At 42.2% G+C, this 23,729-nt stretch overlaps 1 protein-coding gene across 5 annotated transcripts in view; it reads left to right on the forward strand.

Annotated features, from left to right (window-relative positions):
* The window catches only part of PDE8B (phosphodiesterase 8B), a 228,602-nt gene that overhangs the window by 145,864 nt on the left and 59,009 nt on the right, over nucleotides 1-23,729 (forward strand). For all 5 annotated transcript variants that reach the window (XM_019728158.3, XM_019728159.3, XM_088796580.1 and 2 more), the window contains exons 5-10: nucleotides 1,212-1,269; nucleotides 5,503-5,591; nucleotides 11,613-11,691; nucleotides 13,214-13,354; nucleotides 14,753-14,841; nucleotides 16,996-17,056. In XM_019728158.3, the coding sequence (XP_019583717.1) occupies nucleotides 1,212-1,269; nucleotides 5,503-5,591; nucleotides 11,613-11,691; nucleotides 13,214-13,354; nucleotides 14,753-14,841; nucleotides 16,996-17,056 (517 nt within the window). The remainder of the gene's footprint in view (nucleotides 1-1,211; nucleotides 1,270-5,502; nucleotides 5,592-11,612; nucleotides 11,692-13,213; nucleotides 13,355-14,752; nucleotides 14,842-16,995; nucleotides 17,057-23,729) is intronic.

The raw sequence follows: 23,729 nt of genomic DNA on the forward strand, positions 1-23,729 counted from the left end.
CCAGGCCCCCAGCATTCTCCCCAAGCTTGGCTTACTCCATGGGCCCAAGAACAAAGCACTCTTTGTTTTTCCTACTCACATAGCAAAAATGTCTACTTGTCCTTGACAAGTTATAGTTTGCTATGGCTTGTTTATTATTATTTTTCACCTTTCCCCCTGTTTTAATAAAATATTTTGTGTATCAAGGAGTAATAATGAAAATGAGTGTTGAGTTTGCGCTGCTCCTCTTATGAAATAGAACATGGTTAATACCTCTGGAACCCTTTTTGTGCCAGTCCTGATTTAATAGTCAACGAAGGTAGGGCCTTGAGTTCCTGAGGAGAAAGGGAGTTAGGGAAGACAGCTTCTCCCTGGGGGGACGGGGGCGGGGGGGGCGAGGCAGAAATCAGCTACAGGTAATGCCACAAGTCAGCACTGGGACTTCTCTTACTGTTCTTCGTCTGCCCCTCCACCCAATCCCCTCTATTCCATCTTTCTACCCTGTGTTCCAAGGTGTACACTCCATGTTACTTGCTGGCTGTCTCAGGGAAAGCTTTTCTCTCTCATAATGGAAACAGCCCAGCATGTCTTCATGGCAAGCTGACCCACACTCCCACCTTCTACTCAAACTGAAGTTGTAAGACCCAACTGTAGACTCAGTATAGGAAACCTTCCCGTGAAATAAGTGACAACATTCAAGTTTTGTTTTCTTCTTTTCTCACTTGGCATTCCTGATAACACTTCTTTCCCATTTGGCCAGGGGGTGCAGCAGCCTATAATGCCTGTTATAATATCTTCCTCACATTGAGAGTTGGACCCAGCTAGGTCTTGGGGTGGGAGTTGTGCTTTAGAAGGTTTGGAGATGGCAAACAGGACAACTGTTTCTGGGATGAGCATTGTACTTACCTTGTCCCTTTATGGGACTGCTCCCATACACTTGCTCCAACTCCCAAGGGCAGCCCAGAGTTGGAGAGCGCCCTCAAAGGTACCTATGAGAATGGTTTCAGACACACTGCTAGAGTTTTCGCCTTACTGTTTTGTTATTTTTGCATCTGGAAGGCAGATGAGGGAGTCTGGGTCCTTGAAGGCAGGTGTACCTCGTGACCACGTGCTGGTCAGGAAGCCAGTCTTGGAACCAACGCCATGCTTGCCTCATTGCTCTCTCTCCGTGTTTCAGTGTGAGGAATCCTGATTGTGTCTGTTGAGTGACCACATTTTCTGCTTTGCTGCAGATCGGGCGACCATGAAGAGGCCTCAGTCCTCCCTCTTCTGCATGCAGGCTTCAACAGGGTATGTAGAAGATGAGCCAGCACCTCCCTGGGGTGCAGGCATCTTACCCTTAGCTCTCCCACCACAGTGAAGGCAAACAGCCATGGATAACTGCTAAGGGAATTCCGCTCTGGGACTGGGAGGGAAGGAAAGGACAGGAAGTATCTATTCTTATGGGACGGTAATGAGCAACTGCTAGTCAAACCTCTTTCCTTTTTCTCTCAGATCTCCATAGATCTTAGCTACAGGTATGGAATGACATAAAAACACATCTTGTTATATCAGGTCAAAATTCTGTAGTCCCAAAGTTATCTCACTTGAATCAGTTGTCTCGTCAGATTTCTATGTGTAATGATTATGCAGAGGTAAGCACCGCGTCGGCACCAGGGCTACGTGGTCACTGGGGCCTGGCCAGAGCGTACACCCCAGGGACAGGCCCACGATGGCTACGGCATCCTGTGAATGTCAGCAAAGAAAAATTATTTGAGTGACCACATGAATTAACACTGATACTCAGCTTTGAAGATGAAAATTGATTACCCCAAGGAGACTCAACAGCAAACTAAATTACTAGGCTTACCTGGTATCTCCGGGTTTTTTTGACACGCGTCACATGAATCTCAAATGGATGACAGGATGCATCCTTTTCCCTCAAAAACTGGATATTGCCTGTGCCTTGTGAAATATGAAAATTCCTTTGGGTGTTTTAAGTAATGGTGTATTGCTCCCCCAGATTGAAAAAAAATAAATAAATCTCTGTTGTAGACCATAGAGAAGCAGAAATTCCCCGTGAGCAAGGCTCTATGTAATATTTAAGAAGCATAAGGGTTCACACGTGTCATAGAAATGAATGTTTCTCGTTAGCAGTATCACTCACATAACTTTCCTCCTGTCCATCATCGCATCTCTCAAAGGCTGGCATTTGGTGCTGAAAGCTGTTCTTATATGCTGAATGTTGATGAGAATGTATGAGACAACGCTTCTTAGCTCTGGAATGGAGAGTTACAAGAAGAGAAGTAAAAGGAGACTTGTACCTGGCACTTCTTTACTTACAATGACCATTTCCTGAGAAGTAACCTGAAATGATTCACAGGTTTCATAGGTCTTCTGTTTCACGTTGACCACCCCACTGCACCCAGCCCATTACTATCCTGAGGCAGGACCTCTCAGAGTACGAGGACGTACGGTTCCTTGGAGCCTCATTTCTGAGAACAGCAATGACACACTGTAGGTGACATTGACGAGGACCCACAGAGGTGCTGTCGAGTGTCCCTTTCGGAATTCAGCTTAGGGTTCAGGGCTCCTCCCTCCAAGTGGTATAGAGTTTTTGTTTGGAGTGACCGCCACTTGTCTGGAGGCTGAGACTGCACATCTGCTCACAGAAAAGCTTAGAGGAAGCAACGAGCCCTCTTTGGGTGCAAAGGCAATTAAGTAAATTTAGGAGGTTAAATTCCATTGTACCCTTTTTATTAGGTTGGTGCAAAAGTAATTGCGGTTGAAAAGGTTAACAATAATTGTAAAAGCCTCAATTACTTTTGCACCCACATAATATGTGTTTTGTAACCTGTCCATGTTGCTCAGAAGGTTTCATTTCCCTCTGTGTGGATTGGTGCTACTTTCTGCAGTCAGCCACGGTGCATAAAACCCTTGATGGGAGCACGCAAAGCGTGACCTGTCAGGGGCACCTGGTATTCTTTCGCACTGGCTCTGATCAAGGCCTTTTGGCAGCCAGGTCAGGGTGCCACAAATAGTTTGGGCTCCTTCTGAAGGAAGCACACAACACCTACAAAGACGTTCCCTCCTGAGTTACTGTGACACAAAATCAGTTGAGTCTGCTCTCCAGGTGGCTGGTGTCCTTATTTGGGCAAAATCTTGTCTTTGGCAACTCTCTACCAAGCACCCTTCCAAATATGACAGCGATTCTGCCTTCCGTGAGGTTGGTTCCCATCTCTGAGTTGTTTTGATTGTATTAAATCATCTGCTGAAACTCAGCCCTGTGTTGCTAGCTAATTGGCCAGTGCTTCAGTCTGTGGGTCCCTGAGTAGGGATCCAGGAACAAATTGTACCATCAAATATTCCACAGCAACTCCACTTGCAGCCTCTGTAACTGTGTGTAAGTGGCCAACTGCGTGAGGCTCAGTCCATTCTGAACGTTTTAGAAACCAGTATCTTAGCAAAGGGCGATGGCAGCTGTTTTTATATCCACCTTTGGGTCGCTCTTTCTATCTGAAATGGTGCTTATTCAGTTGAACAGGTATCCATGGAATACTTACTATGTGTGGCACAGTTCCTCCCTGAACAGGCCTCCCTGGGGAGGTGGAAGTAGCGGCCTGAGATTTATTATTTGTGCAGCTCTCTGCTAGATGATTTACTTAATCCTCACCTACCAAGGAGAGATTGGAAACAGAGGCAACCAGCTCAGAAGGACTAAATGGCTTGCCAGAGTTCGTACTCATAACAAAGTCAAAATGGAAATGCTTGGGATTTAACTCCAAACTCCATGCCGCATCCACTAAACTAGCAGTCTTTCTCAAGCGGTTCCACAGAACACTAGTGTTCCAAAATCTCCTAAGAGGTGTTCCGTGACAAAAGGCTTCTGTGGTCAAACAAGTTTGGGAAATCTGTGAAGACTGTGGTTTCCCTCTCCCGCCCCTGAAAATCCACAGTGCTCATCAGCAATATTGCAAACGAGCATACTGAGCCCTGAGAAGTCCTGTACTAAAGAAACCTGCCTAAATTTCTGGAAGTTTATGCCCAGGTATCTGCATTCTTAACCAAATGCCAGGTGATACTCAGCACATTGAAATTTGAAAACCACTGCTTTTGATTCATTCAGATTATTTCAAAGATATGGGTTAATCCCCCCAAAATAAGGAAATGCACTCTTCCATTACCTCTAGTCTGCAAAACACTACGTGCCAGTTATGTGCAAACAATTTCTGTGTTTCCCCGAAAATAAGACCTAACTGGAAAATAAGCCCTAGCATGATTTTTCAGGAGGACATCCCCTGAACATAAGCCCTAATGCATCTTTTGGAGCAAAAATTAATATAAGACCCGGTCTTATTTTCGGGTAAACATGGTGTATGCACCAGCATTTAGAAACCATCACCTACAAGCTGTTTTTCACTACAATGGAAGTTCTTAGGAGACCTAAAGAAAAATAAAATATAAAAAAATTATTACTTGGATGTGAAAATATAGCATAAATACACACAGACATAATAAAAGCCTAAGGGAAATAAACCAAAATTAACATCTCCAGCTTATAACATTATCTCTAGCTTACTGCATTATCAGGGATTTAAAGGTTTTTTTCTTTGTGTTTTTCTGTATTGTATACACTTTAAAATTAATGTGTATTACTTTTATAATTAGTATAGACAATAGAAGTTTACTTTTTGTCTTAAAAAATAAGAAAAACACCTGTCTAAATCTGTTTATCCCAACATTTTCAAAACTTATTTTATCACAGATGTGTTTTTTTGTATCTTAAGAAGCATCAGCTAACAATGCTCAGAGCTGTTATAGGCTGATTATAATCTTCACCGGTCCAGAAACTCAACCTGAACCTGAACCTAACCATGTCGAGCTTTGCTTTGGAAAACAAAACAAAACAAAACAAAACAAAAACAGGAAAGTATTTCCCTTCTGTGGGTGTTCATGCCTTCCCCCTCTTTCTTGAGCCCTACCCAGCTTCCACCTGGAATAGTGGGGACCAATTGCACAGGGAAAGTCAGGGGGCTTCAAAGGTATTCCCCAAAGAGAAGCCATCCTCACTAGAGACGGGGAAGTGTATATGTGTGAGTGTCAGAGAGACAGACAGACATACACACAGTAGGTACTCAGAAGATGAGGAAGGAAGCAAAGGACCTCTTCCCTGGAAAGAGGTCATTCGAAGCATGGCACACACCAAATATGTCCAGTGTTGGGTTTTAGGAGACTTTTAAGCACAGGTGTTTCAGTAATTAACAACATTGTGTGTTTATTTTCCTGTCAGCACGCATAATTAAGTTGTTCCCATCTTTGTTAGAAAGGGAGTTAAGCATACAAGATTACCTGCTCTGTTGTTTCTCATATGTTGAAACAAGCATTGCAAACACCTTGACAGACTGCTTTTACTTCGTCTCATTTTACCTATTAGTTCTCTTATGTAACAGTTACCTGGGTAGGAAAAATTGTTAAGCTTTCTTTATTTGACTCTTTAAGAAGTAATTGTATATGTCTTATGTGTTATCTTTGCTTTCTTTTCAGAGATTTATGGAGAATAACAGCATAATTGCTTGCTATAATGAACTGATTCAAATAGAACATGGGGAAGTTCGCTCACAGTTCAAATTACGGTATGTAGCCAAATAAGAGGGGGCACGAGGTTAACAATTCTGTAGAAAAGCTTGTCTGTCATCAGGTTGCTATTCACAGGTTCCTGGCTGAGTCACAGGGATCTTGAAGCCGTTAAACAAATAATGGTAGCGGGTACACGGCAGATTCCTTTGATATAATGAAATAAATTAGAAGCATTTCTCCTTTTGACAATATTTTCCACTATTTACAGCAGTTTTAAAATTATACCCAAGCAAAAGTGCTGTTTAATTTTTGTGCAATTAGATAGAGATTAAGAATAGCCTTTGAGAATTACTTTCTACTTACTACTTTCAACATTTATACATTCCTCCATGGGTTGTTATGGATAGGGACAAACCAGTGGGCATATTTATTATGCTAACCATAATAATTGCTATATAACCAAGATAGCAATTTCATTATGGCCTGAGTGCATGACATTTTTTCAAGAAACTGATTTTAAGTCTAAACAGGTATCTAGTGCTCTAAGAGCAGGTCTCTCCCTGATGCTCACTTCTGGAATAGGATTGTCTGAGGGTATGGTCAGAACTATGGGGTGATGGGACTTTCTACTTCTGGGACATCTTGGAATATCAGGATCCTAGCTCATGCCTGGTTTTGCTCATGCTCCATGCCAGCACTTTCTCAGGACCCTGATTTTTTCAACCCGTCCCCTTGAACAGAGAGAGATCAGAGGACAGAGAAGGCTCTACCCAACGTATGGCCCCTGGGAGGCCTTTCCCAGTAGCTCCAGGCAGTAGGATGCCAGACGGTGCCAGCCTGGCTTCTCTCTCTGGCCAATTGCAAGGTCAGGATGGTTTCAGGCTTAGCAAAAATTAAATAAGATAGCATCTCACTGAAATGATTAAACTTCTTATCTTGATTACTTAATTTGCATTCAAAGGGGACCAAACCCTTTTTAAACTTAATTTTTCTCTGCTATCCTCTGTCCCATGGAAGCAAAATGGGTTGGCATAAACCCACAGAAGCAGGTTCTTCTGGGGTTCCCCTGGTCAGGGAAGGTTTTTTTGTTTGTTCATTTGTTTTTGTGGATAGAGCGCTTTAAGAAATAAAGTGTGGGAATAAACACTTTCTTATGTGGGAAAGTATCTAAAAAGAATCTCAAACAGTGGAAATTCAGGTATTTTAACAGTCTTTGGTGAGTAATATTACCAAAGATTTTTGAATAAGTTAAATCCCTTAGTTTCTTTGTATCCACATATTTATTAGCCTCAGAGAACTTAATAGAATTTTTCAAGAAAACCATATTGCCTTTACTTCAGAAATTTATGATTTTTAATATTGTACATTAATTGTTTTCATTCTTGGGAATCTCGGCTGTTTTAATTGAAGGTAAAAAGACTGTACAGTTTTTTTAGATGTTTTCACAATGAATAGAATTTTAAAAAGAGGGATTTCATTTTGGTGTACATCTTTTGCTGTGTATTATCTACAACAAAAATGAACAGATACTTATTGCTTTGATAGGTAATTCCCTCATTTTATTTTAAATAATTGTCTGAGTTTTCTTAGGAAACAGTAAATGTGATAGCACATGTAAGATGTCAAAGGTGCCTGGTCCACAGTGAGCAGGCGAAGGCAGGTCTGGCGATTGGATAGAAACATCCCTCACAAGCATCGTAGGCTTAAAGAAAGGGCTTCAGGTTATTGTTAGGCTGGTGAACTCTGCTTAGAGCCGGGGCACTGAAAACTTTTCAGGGTCTCATCAGATTCAGAACTTGGCAAGTTTCACAGTACCTAACACTATGTAAGTTCCATAACGCCTCACCCCTCACTGACTGGAGCTAGCTGGGGGAGTTGGACCCATTATAGAGGTCATAGTGAGAAGGCTCAATTTCTTAACACAAATCATTATGAGGTTGGTGCATGACTCAGGCAGGCAGTGGCCCCAAGAAGGGAGGTTTGCACAGAATCCTGATTCCCCTTACCTTCCACACCAGCTTAAGCTTCGCTGGTAAAGAGCCTCTCTTCCCAGTCAACAGCAACCAGCATGACAGCAACTCCTGCAGGTGGGATGGGGGTTGCTGGGCAGGTTAGAGTTCTGTGTAGGACAAGGCCAGACGAGGGCTAAGTGATCGGTTTCTTCTGTTGCTTTTTAGCTGGTTCTGCCTCAACCTTCTCCAAGTTCCTTCCCTTTTATTGAAGGAGTAAGGTGTTTGTTCCTGATTTGACTCTCCCTGAGCATACAAGATCTGGGACCAGCGGGGTGGGGGAGTGGCAAATGGTGACCCCATATCGTGACTGTCCCCAGCTCCTTAGGGCCATCAAGGACCTCTAAAGCCTCTACCTGCACCCCAGCGGTAGGCAGGCAACTCTGTCGCTTGCTGTAGACTGGGAAAATGAAGCTCTTTATTACACAATGCCAGAACAATTTTAGTCTAATTACATAATACTTTCGCCTGCAATTCCGCCCCCAGCTGCAGCTAAATATGTGACATTACTAGTATTTTGCAAGGACAAGCTGTAGTGCAAGGATGATTGTTGAATGTTGAAGGTAGATACTTCTGTCCAGGTCTTCATGTATGGTAACCATATTAACCAAGAAAAAGAAAAGATCGGGTGATCAAACAAAAACTATCTAATTTTAAAATTCCATTATATAGAATAACTTTTAAAGATAGAAGTAAATCTTATTTCTGTGTGCGTTTGATGAATTACTTTGTTGAACAGAAGAATTCGTGAAATGGGGAAAGCCTAGGAAAATGTGGGTTAAATGATGACCATTTAACTCTTCTAATATTCTTATGCTTCTGTATTATGAAAAGAACTGTTATCCAAAATCAGATAAGATTTAGCTACTTAGTGGGGTTTAAACTGATCAGTTTATACTAATGCAATACCAGCTATTGTGTCGTCATTAGTCAGTCTGATATCTGTTATCCAGGACTTACACCCAAATCACCGTGTTTATTTTACTCCAAACCTTAAGAAGGCGGTAGTCCTCAATTTTAGAAAGAATCAGTTTCTGATGGGGAAGACTTTATATTCATTGGAACGCTAAATCTCTCAGAATTAAGAAGTGTTTACAGAGTGCTTATCCTGTGTGCACTGCATCACAGCCATTGTGTCACAGAAGGAGAAGCCCAATTGTGAAGGCTTAGAGTAAGGGGCCCCTACTGCATTATCGCCCAGGAATGGTGCTGACCAGCAGCAAGTCCAGGAGCCCCTCCTGCCTCCACTCCTCCCGCTTCCGCCTCCCAGCAGACTCCCACTGGAATGTGGATTTGTATTCAGAATCTTCTCTCTACAAGCCACCACCTTGCCCAGTTCTACCCTTGTTCCAGGCAGCCTCAGTGTGTGTGTGTGTGTATGTGTTGTTTGAGTAGATTCTGGAATACCTTTGGAAAGGACACAGGAGATCCTATAATCCAACCACCCCAGCCACAGATGACAGAGGAAAACACCGAGAGCCAGGGAGACTTGACACAATCACAGCTACCATGTTGGTCCCCACGCTGGAGTAGAATCCAGGTGTCCTGCTTTTCAGCTGATACACTCTGCACCCAATCAGATCACTGTGCCTTTGTAGACTTTATACCCAGACTCCTATAATACTTGCCTTGCCTTCTGGACCTTCCAGGGTCCTTAAGAAGGTGGGGGAAATGGTTACATCGCTTGCACTTCAGGGGTTTCCATACCAAAGTTACCTTTCCTTACGCTGCTTTTTCCAATTTTCCAACTTCTCAACCTGAAGGATACGTTTGAGGACCAGAGTTACAAGGTTCCCAAGAACAGAAAATTAATAAAGCTAGGGTTCTTCTGCATGAAGAGTATTAATAATTAATACAAGCAATTAAATTCCCAAACTCTAGAAACATGATTCAAGTTGATTACCTCATTTTGCTGCAGGTTTATTTAAATAGAACAATGAACCAAATTGGTTTAAAGCCTAGATCTAAACATTGCAGTCCATAATGTTAGTCACTGGGGGAAAATAATCTGCCGGTCCCACCAATATCCTTTCACTTCAACTGTTGATGAGAATTTGCTTTGTCCCATTGGGCATTATATTTATTGAAGATTTTATGCTTTGTGGATAATCATACAATGAACGTTTAATAGATAAATTTTGGAGATCGGAGCAATAATCTTGTATAAAGGCAGCCTCTTGAATTCACAAAAACAAGAATACTCTGAAGTATCTGTTTACATACTTAGTTGAGACACACAGGTACTTTAAGAAAATACTTGGGCAAAAGAGGAATTTATCATTTGATAAAATGTGTTAGAGCTTTAATTATCCAGCTCTCAAAGTTAAGGAATTAGCCCACAGAGAGTATGCTTTTGCACGTCTAACTTCTGGAGGACAGGGAACACTTTCCTGTGATGCCAGGATCTGCACCAGGTGCCTGGGAAATAATTCTGGCAAGACTAGCTCTCACTTGCCTCTTAATGAGAAGCAATGCAGCAACGGCTATAGTAACAATTTTAAAGTTTCCTTTTATTCTTTTTTATTTTTATTTTAAAGGATCACGTATACAAATGCAGAGATGCTAGTAGGATAATTTAAATTAGGTAGTTTGGAGCAATTTAAATAAGAAAACATCAGGAATCTCAGTTAAGTTAGGTTTATGTTCTCCTTTGCTCACTCACATCATAATTACTTATTTTACTTACCTTCCGACACTAGTCCCTTAATCTCTGAAACTGTAACACACTGTCCTTCATCCGGCTAAAATCTTTCACTTCCCCATGCAGGTTACCTTGCTATTATTGGTCTGATATTTCAAACATAATTATGAGAAAAGATAGGTCATTATTCACTTTTTACCAACAGCCTTTGAAAGCCTTAGAAACAAAGAAATGTTACTCTGGGATCTTACTAATAATAACAAATACCTTGTGTTGAATTCTTAAGCACTTTGAGAAGTGCCTCACATAAACTATCTCTTTTGATTCATATAACAACCTGTAAAATGTGTGTTATTTTCCTCATTTTGATAGATGAGGTAACTGAGGGCCAGCGAAGATAAAAAATTGCCCAAGGTCCCATAACTAGCAAAATATGGGACCAGATTTTACCCAGTTTGTTCTGCCCTATCCCTTGGAAATAGTTCAAAACAGGATGGCAAAGTTAGATGCCGTTATGAGTGGAAAAAACAAATTACCTTTTAAGAGTTTGTTTTGTAAGAAGAAACATCATTCCAGTAAATCAACATCTTTTTTGTAACGTGTAGGAAAGCCTTCACTGAGATTCTTTAAACAGCCAGTACAAATAACAAAGCTCTAAGAACTAGGTACATACCTCCTGTTAGATAGTAAATTACATACCGTATCTGGAGTTCTATAGATTTGGAAGACAGTTACAATTCTATCCAAGAGACTGAGAAACTGAAATGATTTCAAATATTCCAGATATACAGCGAAGGTCCCAAGAAAAGTGCCCACCTGCTCAGCTGTACAGTTATCTAGACGGGGGGGGGGGGGGGGGGGGGGGGGGGATTCCTGCCTGCCGTATTTGTCTTTCATCATGCCAGTGGGTGTGGTTAAAAGCAAAGTACTATAAAGACTTGTTTATCGGCGATCATGAGAGAAAGGGGGAAAAAGTTTCTGTGTATTGCAAAAGGCTAGAATACCTTAGATCCGATGGGCTTAAGTAGGTTTTCTTAATTGATAGGGACTTGACTTCTCCATGACCACAGTGTGCATGGAACAGGATGACATCACTGGCCTAGAACACAGGGGACCTAGAAGACTGTCCCGGCACCTTTGTTCCTTTGTGTCCGTATTAAGGTTTCATTCAGTACATGCGTATGTAGTTCTTATCATGATCCATGAAGATTTTGTTGGTTACAGTTCTTGTCTTTGTATCATATGTATGGAAATATATGCTGTTTATTCATTTAGTTGGAAAAGCTAGGTGTTTTTTTTCTTTTCTCAAAACAATATCAGAAGGTACATGGTTTTAATGACTGAGGAACTGTTTACTTTGATAAATTAACAGATGAAACACTTGTGGTTTTATAGCAGAACTAACATCAATCTTTTGCAACTTTCAGGGCCTGTAATTCAGTGTTTACAGCATTAGACCACTGTCATGAAGCCATAGAAATAACAAGCGATGACCATGTGATTCAGGTACAGAGACAATTTTTATTTTTAGATGTCAAAATAGAACCTTTCAAGTTTGAGCCACTCTTTTTCAAGTACTTTCCCCATAATTCTCAAATTTCAGCATGTTTTCTTTGGAGAAAGGAATATCAAAGCATGCAAAGAAAACTGATAATCTTATAAGCTAAAAATTAGCTATTCAATAAGAGTTTGCCGATAGCTGGCGTTCTAATTATAAAGCACTCTTATATATAATACTAAAGGCATCTTTCTAAGGAAATGTTCATAGTAGACAAAACTTTGTTGAAATAGTCTTCTTATTATAATTTTTGGAAAGAAAGGCATTGATACTTTAAAAAAATGCTCTGAAATGTAGACTTTGCACAGACGAGTACTGGCCCGCCTACAGTTGGTTTGCATAGTGACACCGAATGTGAGGGGTACTTGTATCATCAGTAGAGACCAGCAGTGCTCAACATAGTGGCCCATGACAGGCAGAGCCCCACCTTTGCTCTCCTGCAGCACCCCACACTGCACACACAGACACACCCTGCTCTCATACGGGACCCTTAACGTCAGTATCCCTCAGCCCTGTCATCTACACACTCACAAGGTTATCTCATTTCCATTCAGCAAGCCCATGAAAGAGACATAAGTGCCCTGTGGTACAGATGGGGAGGCTGAGGCCCATCAAGGTCAAGGAACTTACCCAAGGAAAGGCCCGCTAATCAGTATTGGAACCAAAATATGTAGCCATGGCTTTCCCACTCCAAAACCTTCCTACCTGTTTGTCCATATTTATAGAATTTGTTTTTCCTGGCTGCTCCTTGAAATGGATCTGAAATCTTCCTCATATTGCTACCGATTGCTGGCCCACCTGGACCGCAGAGAAACCAGATATGTTTCTGGTACAGACCAGGCACAAATCCCACATTTCCCCCACCAGTATCCAAACTTGAACCATCAATTCTCTTCATGGAACACGTTTGCTTTGCGCCTCCCTCTTGTACAGTGGGCAGCCGGGTGCTGGTCTCAGTAATGAGGAGAAGGGCCTCCCTTTTCTCTACTCGCCTTCCCCATGTGTAATCTAAGAGATGATGCCTTTCACAGGGAACAGAGTCCGTCATTCTACAATGAGGACCTGGTGGTTAGGAACCCTGTATCTCGGGGAGAGGGAAACGGGGAAGCTGTCACATACTATTAATCACCTCCCAGCCTGTTCCATGAACAGGAGCAAATGGGCTGAGGATGGTGGGTGCTGCACTGAAAGGGAAACTATACTGACTGCAGTTTTTCTCTGGGGGAACGCTTTCGGCCCCTTTAAAAACCTACCAGCTATCTGAATGTTATAAAACCAGAGCAAGGAGGAAAAAGTTGAATAGAGGATGTTATATGTAAAGGGGAAATTTAAATGACCTTTGCTAAAGATTTCAAAATGAGTCATCGTGGATGGGCTATTCCAACACGTTCCTCCGTGTCCCAGCAAGCATTCCTCCAGAGCACGCGGCGTCCCTGCACTGACCTGTAACTAGTTACTTCCTGTTCATAGTATGTCAACCCAGCCTTCGAAAGGATGATGGGCTACCACAAGGGTGAACTCCTGGGGAAAGAACTCGCTGAGCTGCCCAAAAGCGACAAGAACCGGGCAGACCTCCTGGACACCATCAACACGTGCATCAAGAAAGGCAAGGTGGGTAAGACACACAAAACAAATCTTCAAATCCCTGTCCAGTACATTCTCCTTTTATGTGAGTTTCTGGGTCAGGTCTTTCAGAATAGCTTCTTTAACACCATTATGTAATACTTAAATGACAAATCTTTTATGTTTGCAAAGTGAGTTAATTCTATTGTGAATTTTGGATATTAAATGAATCTGGTACTTACCATGACGTAGAACCTGGTGATTTTTTATATTTCCTCCTTGGCGTGCATATATCCCACCTGTTGTTGCTAGAATATCATTCCTGTTTCTGAGCAGAGTTCTACTTCATAGAGCTGTTATGTGTTGTTGTTGTTATTTCATATCAATATTTATACGGAGGCCCAGTTTTCAGTCTTCCTGTTTCTGTTCTCTTTACTCATCACAGTTCAGTAGAAATGGACTGCTCGTGTCTCCCTGACACATCAGCTTGTCAGTGGCCCCCCCCTTTGCTGCAGTAGGACTCTTCCCTGAGCCCCCCCCCCCGCCCCCGCCCCGCACTCCATAGGAGCATGACTCCTGTACCTGGAACTTCCTCTGCATTTTCTTTTAAGCATTCAGTGTGTTCTCACATATTCTTTCTTTCTTTCATCTTGCTTTGTCTGATGTGAAGTAGTTAGATAAGTATTATATTTATTTAATGGAGGGCCAGTTTGCAGGAATAAAATAAGTGTGGATTATATATGTTGGCCAAAGTTAATTTTAAAAATTGGGGCAATGAGACTTATAAGGAAACAGAAAGTTGTCAAGTACTCTAAAAAATAGCCAAAAGAATACTGCCACACATCTGGTGACCCCAGTCTGCATACCAGTTAGCCACCTGGTGTGGGTGAGGGCAGGAAAAGGCTGCAGAGAAAAGGCTCAGGTTCTGGTTTAAGCACCCCCTCTCAGCCACTGTGGAGGTGCCGCAGGCTCCCCCTTGAGGACACCAGGCTCTTCATTCAGCCAGTCCCCCAGGGTCCAGAGACAGCAGGAATCTTCACACTTCCCTTTGCAAATAAGTTAGAATCTCTAAGCCTCAGTTTACCCATCTGTAAATTAAGGATGATAATTTCAAGCTGTCAGGTTGTTATAAAGGTTTTGAGACCTCAGAAGAATTCCTTGACCTGGTGCCACGACACCCATAGGACTGAAAACAGGAACTCCACACACTGGTCGAGTGTCCTGAAAGCTCAAAGGGGTAGCCTGGGGATGGACATATTGGTCTTGTGGTCTTCGTGCATTGTGACCTTGAGCCCTATGTAGTGAGCGGGTGTAACAATCAAGTGGTGTTTTGTGGAATGTAACAAAAGCATGTGGGAACTTGATTGCTCAACTTGATAAGACGCACTGTAGGAGCAGACCTCAGCTGTCACAGAAGGATTTTAACAGCTCTCTTTGTCCATGTAGGAGTGGCAGGGGATTTACTATGCCAGACGGAAATCCGGGGACAGCATCCAACAGCATGTGAAGATCACCCCAGTGATTGGCCAAGGAGGGTAAGAGCAAATTCTTGAACTCTTAATTGAAGGGCCCATGTGAGCATTGGATGTGCATATTGAAATACCAGCGTAAGCATTAGACCCACAACTAAAGTAGCGTTGGGTTGTACTTTATAGTATATACCAAGGACACATCCATGTAGCCAGCAACAACCCCCACATGTTACTTTCCTTCCCACTCTCTTCTCCTGAGTGTGGGCTTTATGAAGCATCACCCCAACTGCCCACCTCCACCTGACTGTCTGTGGTTCCATTTTCCCCACTGCTCTCTGAAGGAGCTCAATTTCTAGGCCTTCCCCCTTCATCACAACAACAACAAAGCAACTGGGAGCCGACCTTTTCTCCTTGAGGTATCAGCTCTGGGCTGGCTCTCTCCAGGCCAGCTTGGCGCTTGCTCCACAAGGGGGTGAGCGCCCTGGACGTCATGGTTATGGAGAGAAAGGTGTTTCTGATCGAAAGCAGAGGTGATCTGATTCCATTTAATCTTGGATTACCAGAGAAGCCTAGTCATTCGTGGAGAGATAAGGCAAACATGTAATCCCTTTTCCTTCTCCCAGTTAAGTTTTGTGGGAAGGTTTATGAAGCCAAACAGTACATCACTGAGAGCCTTTGTAAACCACCCTGAAGGTCAACACCAGCTTCATAGTCGGCTTTATAAGGGATGCACGCTGTTGTGTGACGTTTGGGAAAAGGAAAATGTGGCAGTTATATGCCAATAGCCGGAAGAGGAGAGTCCTGCCTGTGCTTCTTGTGACTACCCAGGTTCCTTGCAAATTGTTGCGTGGTCAGAAAATGAGACATTCCATCAAGTCAGCAAAGTGTCTGTAGGTTGTTTCTCCTCCAATTTTACTTATTTTGGTTAGTTTTGAAATTGTTCCCCCTCAGTGCAGAGACCACCGTCTTGTATTTCCTGCCATTGTGCTTCAGTCTATGGGGGGGGGCGGGGGGGTACTGGCAGACCCTGACTGAGGGTTATGAGCCCAGAGAGATGCCTCCCAGACCCTTCCCCTGAATGCAGGGGCCTCAGCGTGGCCATTCCCGTCAGTGGTTAGTGCTCAGAGGCCACAGTGGCTGGCCTGCTGTTATCATCCTTAGACCATCTTCTCAGAAAATTTACGCTAAGATTCACTTTGTGTGTGTGACCAGAATTATTAGGTAACCAAGGCAGAGGAGACACGCTATTGCTGGGTAATGTCTCGGAATGAATTTTTCTGATCTTTCAGATTTTACAGATAAGAGAGAGGCGTTCTTTTGTCTAGACACAGTGTTATGCCCACCCCCACCCCCCACCCAGTTGCAGGCAGTGAGCTATCAGAAGAAATTCTTATTAAAAGTAGGGAAATTTTACCTCTTCCTGTTCGGTGAAGCTCATTACAGGATAAACAGAATTTTCTATGCTCTCCTCAGCATCCTCCAGAGAACACTGAACCAAAGAGAGAAAGACAGAGCCAAAGAGAGACAAAAAATAGGGAGGAGACTCATTACTATACAATCTAGCATAGGCCTCTGGAATTCCTGGTTTCACTCTCAGTAGAAAATCTACCTTGAGCTGAATTTTGTGCAGAGCTGAGGCACCTATAGTCTTTTCCTGGTCTCCTTTGTGGTAATGAGCAGGACCACACGCTGTTGTGGGATTCTGGCCATGACCTTAAAGTAAAAGGCTTTTTTTCTGCCATCTGAAAAATGCATTCGTTATGATGACCATACTGTAAAATAATACGGAATGTTAAATATAAAAATAGCAGCTATGAAATTTGGTCATTGTCCAGATGAGTCTTTTGCTTTTTATATAAGCTATAAAATTATAAGCATCAGCAGAATTAAAGCCAATTTTGTCTGGAGTAGTATTTCATCCTATCACTGAAAGATATTGAGGAGCCAAGCTTCAAGAGATGGTAAAAAATGAAATACCCATTAGCAAAGTGTTTCTGAGCTGGCTGTGATTAAAAGCGAAGCCCAGTTTCGGAAGGCACATGTGGGCTGCGTGTGAAAACGCATTTTCTGTAGATTGGGTTTTATCTGAATTTTAAAACTGCCCTAGAATAGACCCTGGAGTTTTGCTTGAAGAAGTTTCTGTTGATGTTTTCATTTGCTAATTTGTTGAATCATCTCACATCTGACTCACTAATACCTGATTATTTATGTTATTAGGAAAATTAGGCATTTTGTCTCCCTCAAGAAGCTGTGTTGTGCCACCGACAATAATAAGCAGGTATGGTATTCAGTTTGCTTCATTTGCTTTGTCTGCTTGACCGTGCGTTACCTTCTCACCACTGTTCTCTGCTTGTCTTTCTCCGTGTCTTATTGTTGTTGCCAATTAAGAAGGTTTATAACAAAATTAGGCTCCTTTGACAAATAAAAAAAAATTCCCCTGCCAGCCTGTGCTACTGTCTTAGGAAAGCACATCAGATATGATTTAGCTTGTGGCTATGCAACTCGAAACTAATATATTTTATGGGAGCATAAAATTCTTCCTCCAAATAAAAAATGTTCTGTGTTTCTATCTTAATTTCTCAAGCAAACAAAAAGTATATATGCATTTGAACATTTCACTCCTACAGATTTGTATCAAAAGCAAGACTCAGTCCAAATTAGTACTGTGATTTTTTTTATCATTACATCATGTAGAACAATAATTTGAACGTTGTCTTCTGAAGTGACAGAATTTTAATAAGTTGCTATATTTAAGAACCTTTTTAGAGAGTTTTCTCATAGAGAGCAACATTGGTATCAGTATTCTTTTTGATTTATACTTTTAATACTGGATTATGTGTATTTGCACTTCCTGCTTTAAAGTTTGTTGGTTTAAAAGCACTCAACAAACATAATTACCAATTATCTATTTTTGAAAACATACAAAATACGGCTTTTGACGTAGATGAGGATTTTAAAAGAAGGGACAATGTCTCTAAAAGATATGAAGAGCTTTGAGTCATACTCCATTTCAGTGGAACATGTCAGAGACTTGTCAAGTGTGGGATCAGAAGGTGAAGCCTCAGGTGGTGAACACACAATGGGATTTATAGATGATGTAATACAGAATTGTACACCTGAAATCTATGTAATTTTACTAACAATTGTCACCCCAATAAATTTAAAAAATAAATTATAAAAAAAAAAAAAAGGAAGGTGAAGCCTCACCAAACAAAGAAATGAACTGGGGGACAACGGGACCGAAGGATGCCTGGGCTTCTTGAGAAGGCGGCTTCCGAAGCGGGAGTGGGACTGAGTGCAGTGAGCCATGCAGTGAGCGGTGTGAAGTGAGGACTTACTGTATGTGTACACATAGTTGGTGTCTCAGTCCATTGAAGGTGTCTGTGGATGTTTGAATATGTTGCAAAATGATCACCTCGTTAACATTCATCATCACACATAGGTTCAAATTTTTTTCTTGGGAGGAGAACTTTGTAGATCTATTCTCTTAGCAATTTTGAAATATACAATACAGTATTGTTAACTATAGTCACGATGCTCTGCATTATATCCCCACAACTTATTTATTTGATAACTGGAAGTGTGTACCTTTTGATAGCCTTCACCCATTTCACCTACCCCCCACCCCACCTCTGGAAATGACCAGTCTGTTCTCTGTGTCTGTGAGTGTGGTTTTTTTGATGTGTGTGGTTTTTTGTTTGTTTGTTTGTTTTTTAAGATTACACATATAAGTTATATAGTATTTGTCTTTCTCTGTCAGATTCATTTCACTTAGGGTCATGGCTTCAGTGTCCATCCATGCTGTAGCAAATGGCAAGACTTCCTTTTTTCTTAACAGCGGAATAATATTTGATTATATAGCAGGTCATCAAATAATGTTGCTTTGTTTAATGTTGTTTCATTATAATGTTGATGAGATACAGTAGGAACTTAACCCTTGTTTGTATCAATTAGACTGTGGTAAAATTGGTTTTGTTGTATGTTGTTTCGCTTAAAGTTGCAGAACCTATCAACAATGTTAAGTGAGGACTTACTGTGTGTGTACATATAGGTGTGTGTCTACACACACACATACACACATGCCACATTTTCTTTATCCATTCTAACGTTCATGGACACTTAGGTTATTTCCGTGTCTATGCTATTGTAAATAATGCTGCAATGTACAGGGGTGGATATATCTTTTCTAGTTGGTGTTTTTATTGCCTTGGATAAATACCCAGAAGTGGAATTTCTGGATCATGTGGTAGTTCTATTTTTAACTTTTTGAGGAATCTCCATATTGTTTTCCATAGTGGCTGCACCAATTTACACTGCCACCAACAGTGCATGAGAGTTCCTTGTTCTCCACATCCTCACCAATACTCGTTATTTCTTGTCTTTTGATAGCAGCCATTCTAAGAGGTATGAGTTGATACCTCATGTGGTTTTCATTTTCTTTTCCCTGTTGATTAGTGATGTGGAGCACCTTTTCGCATACCTGTTGGCCATTTGAATGTCTTCCTTGGAAAAATGTCTAATAATTTTGATCCCTGATTGGGAATCAGCATATGTGGGGGCCTAAGTTAATTTATACTCAAATTTTTTACTGTGCAAGTGGTGCCACCCTTAACCCCTACGTTGTTCAGGTGTCAACTTTATTCAGATTCTCTGCCCATTGTTTAATCGGATTGTTTGGTTTTTGCTATTGAGTTGTATAAGTTCTTCATATATTTTGGATATTAACCCCTTACCAGATACATGATTTGCAAATATGTTTTCCCATTTGGTAGGTTGTTTTTTCATTTTGTTGATGGTTTCCTCTGCTGTGCAGAAGCTTTTTAGTTTGATGTAGTCCCACTTGTTTATTTTTGCTTTCATTGCCTGCGCTTTGGGTGTCTGTCACACCCAAAAAATCATCAGCAAGACCAATGTCATGGAGCTTCTTTCCTATGTTTTCTTCTAGGAGTTTTATGGTTTCAGGTCTTAAGTTAAGTGCTTAATCCATTTTGAGTTGATTTTTATGTATGGTGTAAGATAATGGTTTAGTTTCGTTCTTTTGTATATGGCTGTCCAGTTTTCCCATTATCATTTACTGAAGAGACTATTTTTCCCCATTATATATTCTTGGCTCCTTTGTCATAAATTAATTGACCATATATGAGGTGTGACCAAACAATACAGTGAATGTTTAAATAAAATAATTTATTACAGTAAAAGACACATTGCCATTAATCTCCTTCAAAATACTCCCCCTCGCTTCGAACACATTTATCCCGTTGTTCTTGCCACTTTCTGAAGCAGTTCTGGAAGTCCTCTTTCATGAGTGTCTTTGTTGTGCTGTCATGTCTGCCTTAATGTCCTGAGTCATTTTGACTTTGGGGAAGAGCCAGAAGTCACACCATGCCAGATCCATTGAATAAGGTGGATGAAGACACACCGTAATGTTTTTTTGACAGAAATTGACATATACCAGAAGCAATGTGTGACACAGAGCGTTGTCATGATGGAGGATGATTTATGGCACACGTCACAACACAGTGTCTCTCAACCATAGCTCACACCTGCCTGAGTGCACTGAACAAGTTGAAACTTGTCACACACTGTTAATAAGGTTCGATGCACCGCTTCCCATAGATTGAAGATCCCTACCTTTCCGATGGATGGCACTTGGCAGCAGCATTCACCATATCTTTTTTATCACAATGGAAAGGCTCCGTGTCACACATCACTTCTGATACGGCAATTTCAGTCAGATAAAAACATGATGGTGTGTCCTTATCCACCTTATTCAGCAGATCTGGCACCGTGCACTTCTGGCTCTTCCCCAAAGTCAAAATGACCGTGAAAGATAAATGTTTTGAATCAATTCAGGACATGAGGCAGCCATGACAGCGCAACTAAAGACACTCATGAAAGAGGACTTCCAGAACTGCTTCAGAAAGTGGCAAGAACAATGGGATAAGTGTGTCTGAAGTGAGCGGTAGTATCTTGAGGGAGATTAATGGCAATGTGTCTTTTAGTGTAATAATTTTTTTTTTTATTTAAACATTCCCCATATTGTTTGATCACACCTCCTATACATGGTTTATTTCTGGGCTCTCTATTCTGTTCCATTGATCTCTGTGTCTGTTTTATGCCATTACTATATTGTTTTGATTCTATAGCTTTGTAATATAGCTATAGCTTTGTAATATAGCTTTGAAATCAGCAAGTGTAATGCCTCCAGCTTTGGTCTTCTTTTTCAAGATTCATTTGGCAAAATATCCTAGAACAGCCAAAGCAATCATGTCCTTGTTCATAAGATTTAGTTCAACATAAAATGCCTCCTTCAGCACAGAATTTTATCAGGAATCAGGAAATTTTCAGTTAATACCATAAAGCCACACAGAGAGGCAAGTCCTTGGAGACCTCTGGGAAAGGAAGGGAATTGACTTTTATAGGAAAACAATTCTCTCAACAGCAAGTTTAGACATCCCAGGAGGAAGAATGAGATTATGTGGGAGGTGACACGGGCAGAGGGCGAGGCAGAGGAAATCCTGATGGCTCTTTAGAGACAAACACTTGTCCCAAGCAGCACAAACCAACGTGTATGGTCTGTGAAGCCGTAGTGCAAAATGCAGGCCTGCTTGGGCTCATTCACGCTCGTGCCAGAAATGAGCCAAGCACAGTTTATGTCCAAAAAAGCACAACCTTCCCTCACCAATCTAGCCTTACTCCTCCTCCTTCTTCTTTTTCTCACTTAATGAATGGGACCCCCAATCTCCCTGCAATTCCATGTACCCAAATTCTACCAGGCTTTCATGGTCCAGCCCAAGAAACATCAAGTCCCTTTTTTTTCCTCAAGCCCCCAAAGTACCTTCTTTGCTGTGTATTACCCCCACCATATCATGGCTATTTGCGTGCCCAACTGCTCTCTCCTCTCCAGCGGGGTCACTGGGCTGTGCTGGTCTTTGTGTGCCCATGCTGCCTGGCACATAGTAGGCCCTCAGGCTGTTGGTTAGCTTAAATGGAATCGAATGTCTAGGTTCTGGCCTCTTGTCACCTGTAAACTCTTCCTGCTTCCCAGGGAAAGCAAGCTAGCCCTTAGCACAGGACTTAGAGATGCAGAATCAAGGGACCACCTCTTCTTTTCTGAGGCTCTAAATAGAAACGTCTTTACTGCTGTTCTGAGAATAGTGGAAGCACAGAGCTCAGATACCCTGAGCCATTGACGTCACGTAATAGTGTTACATGGGCCTAAAGAGACACTTAGATTTTGCAATAACATAGAATTTTATATCTTTGGCTAGCCGCAGTGTTTTTCCTCCTCATCGAAGGAGTCTGAAGTGAATGGTGATGGGTTTGTAACGGGAAGGGCTCCCCAGAGGGTGGGAGCAGCCTGTTTACAGGCGGTTCCAGTGGTGCTGCTTTCTGGGGTTTAGCCCTGACGTCAGAATTTGTCCATGGGTTTGCATTTTAACAAGGAGTGAAATTGTAAGCCAGGCTGCTGTCTCTGGTGGAACCTGTCATCAGCAAAGATCGCTTTTCCTATGCGAACCCTGTAGCTCTTTGCCAAAAGGCTGGAAATACTCAGTGAGGTTTGTCTGCTGTAAACATCATCTCCCCCTTCACCACACACACACTTTATCCCTAAATGTGTATTCAACACCTGTTCCTGTGTTGCCACCAGGGACACAAAGTCTCTGCCCCAGAAGCCATGGAGGCCACAGACAGATAAACAGGATACATTTCTAGAGCACAGTATGAGTAGGTGCGAATCAAGCCCCAGAGAAGCACAAAACACAGGGCCCACAGAGACTGGCTACTGTTTTTTTAGGTGTCATCTAGGACAAAGGGCAACAATCTACAACCTACAGGCCAAATGTGGCCTGTTTTGTAAGTAAAGTTTGATTGAAATACAGCCACCCTCCTTTGTTATGTAGTGGTGTGGCTATGTAACTGCAGTTACAGAGGAGACCACACGGCTGGCAAAGCCTAAAATATTTACTGCCTGGCCCTTTCCAGAAAAAGTTTGCTGACCTCATTTCTAGAAGATAATTTTCTTTCTTGGATTACCCACTTTCTTAGGCCAGGAACCGCCTACACAGACCCCCAGAACCCTCCCTCTCCATGCGTACGCACACTTCTTTGGGCACCCTTTGCCTTCATGCCAACCCCTGCACCCTGGTTCAGAGCTGACAGGACCTAGTTTTCCTGCGGCTGTTGCCTTTTCATGAGGTCCAAATCCAAATGCGTGACTCAGACTGGAATTTCAGTGATCTGATCCTGGAGTCAGACGCATTCAGGGAAAGGGAGGCTTCTGAGATCCTGACTTTACACCAGCTCCTCCTAAGCTGTTCCAGGCAAAGCAGAGGGGCCTTCCCACTGCCGCACCTACGGTGCCCACCCCCAGCCCAATCACAATGCATCCCCCTTCTCACTTTCTCCTCCAAGCCTTGCCCATGAGAATATGGGGGAGCATTGCACTCCCGAAAGCCCATGTGCCCGTGGTGGGCTTGGAGCCCCGGGACACAGTATGGGAAGCCAGCTGACGAGAGAGTAGGGCTGCAGTTGGCAATGTGGAGTGTATCACTTGGTCCCCCTTCTCATGGAACAATGACGTACAAGCCATGGGGAAGCCTCAGAGAGGTGCAGGTGTCTCATGTCCAGTAAGAGGAAGGGGTTTTCTTGTGATTTAGGAAGCTCGGCCCACCTAATGAGTGGCTCCAGAAAAGATTCTCTGTTCCACGGGGTTAGAGTAGGAGAAAGCCCATGGCCAGGCTCAGAGGAAGCAGTCTGTTTTCTGGCTACTCGAGGTTCCAAGACAATGGCTGATCAAGAGCAGAAGGAGACCAATCTGACCTGGATTTTGCACAGAGGTTTCCAGAGTTTGCAAACAGAATCCCTGCCTTTGGAATTCTATTGACCACCTTGTCACCCTCATTTCATGACAGAAAGATTGATTCAACAATGGAAAAATGTAGGAAGAA

The sequence above is a fragment of the Rhinolophus sinicus genome, chromosome 3, assembly GCF_057876585.1.
Source record: "Rhinolophus sinicus isolate RSI-liver-muscle chromosome 3, RSI-T2T, whole genome shotgun sequence".
Classification (NCBI taxonomy): domain Eukaryota; kingdom Metazoa; phylum Chordata; class Mammalia; order Chiroptera; family Rhinolophidae; genus Rhinolophus; species Rhinolophus sinicus.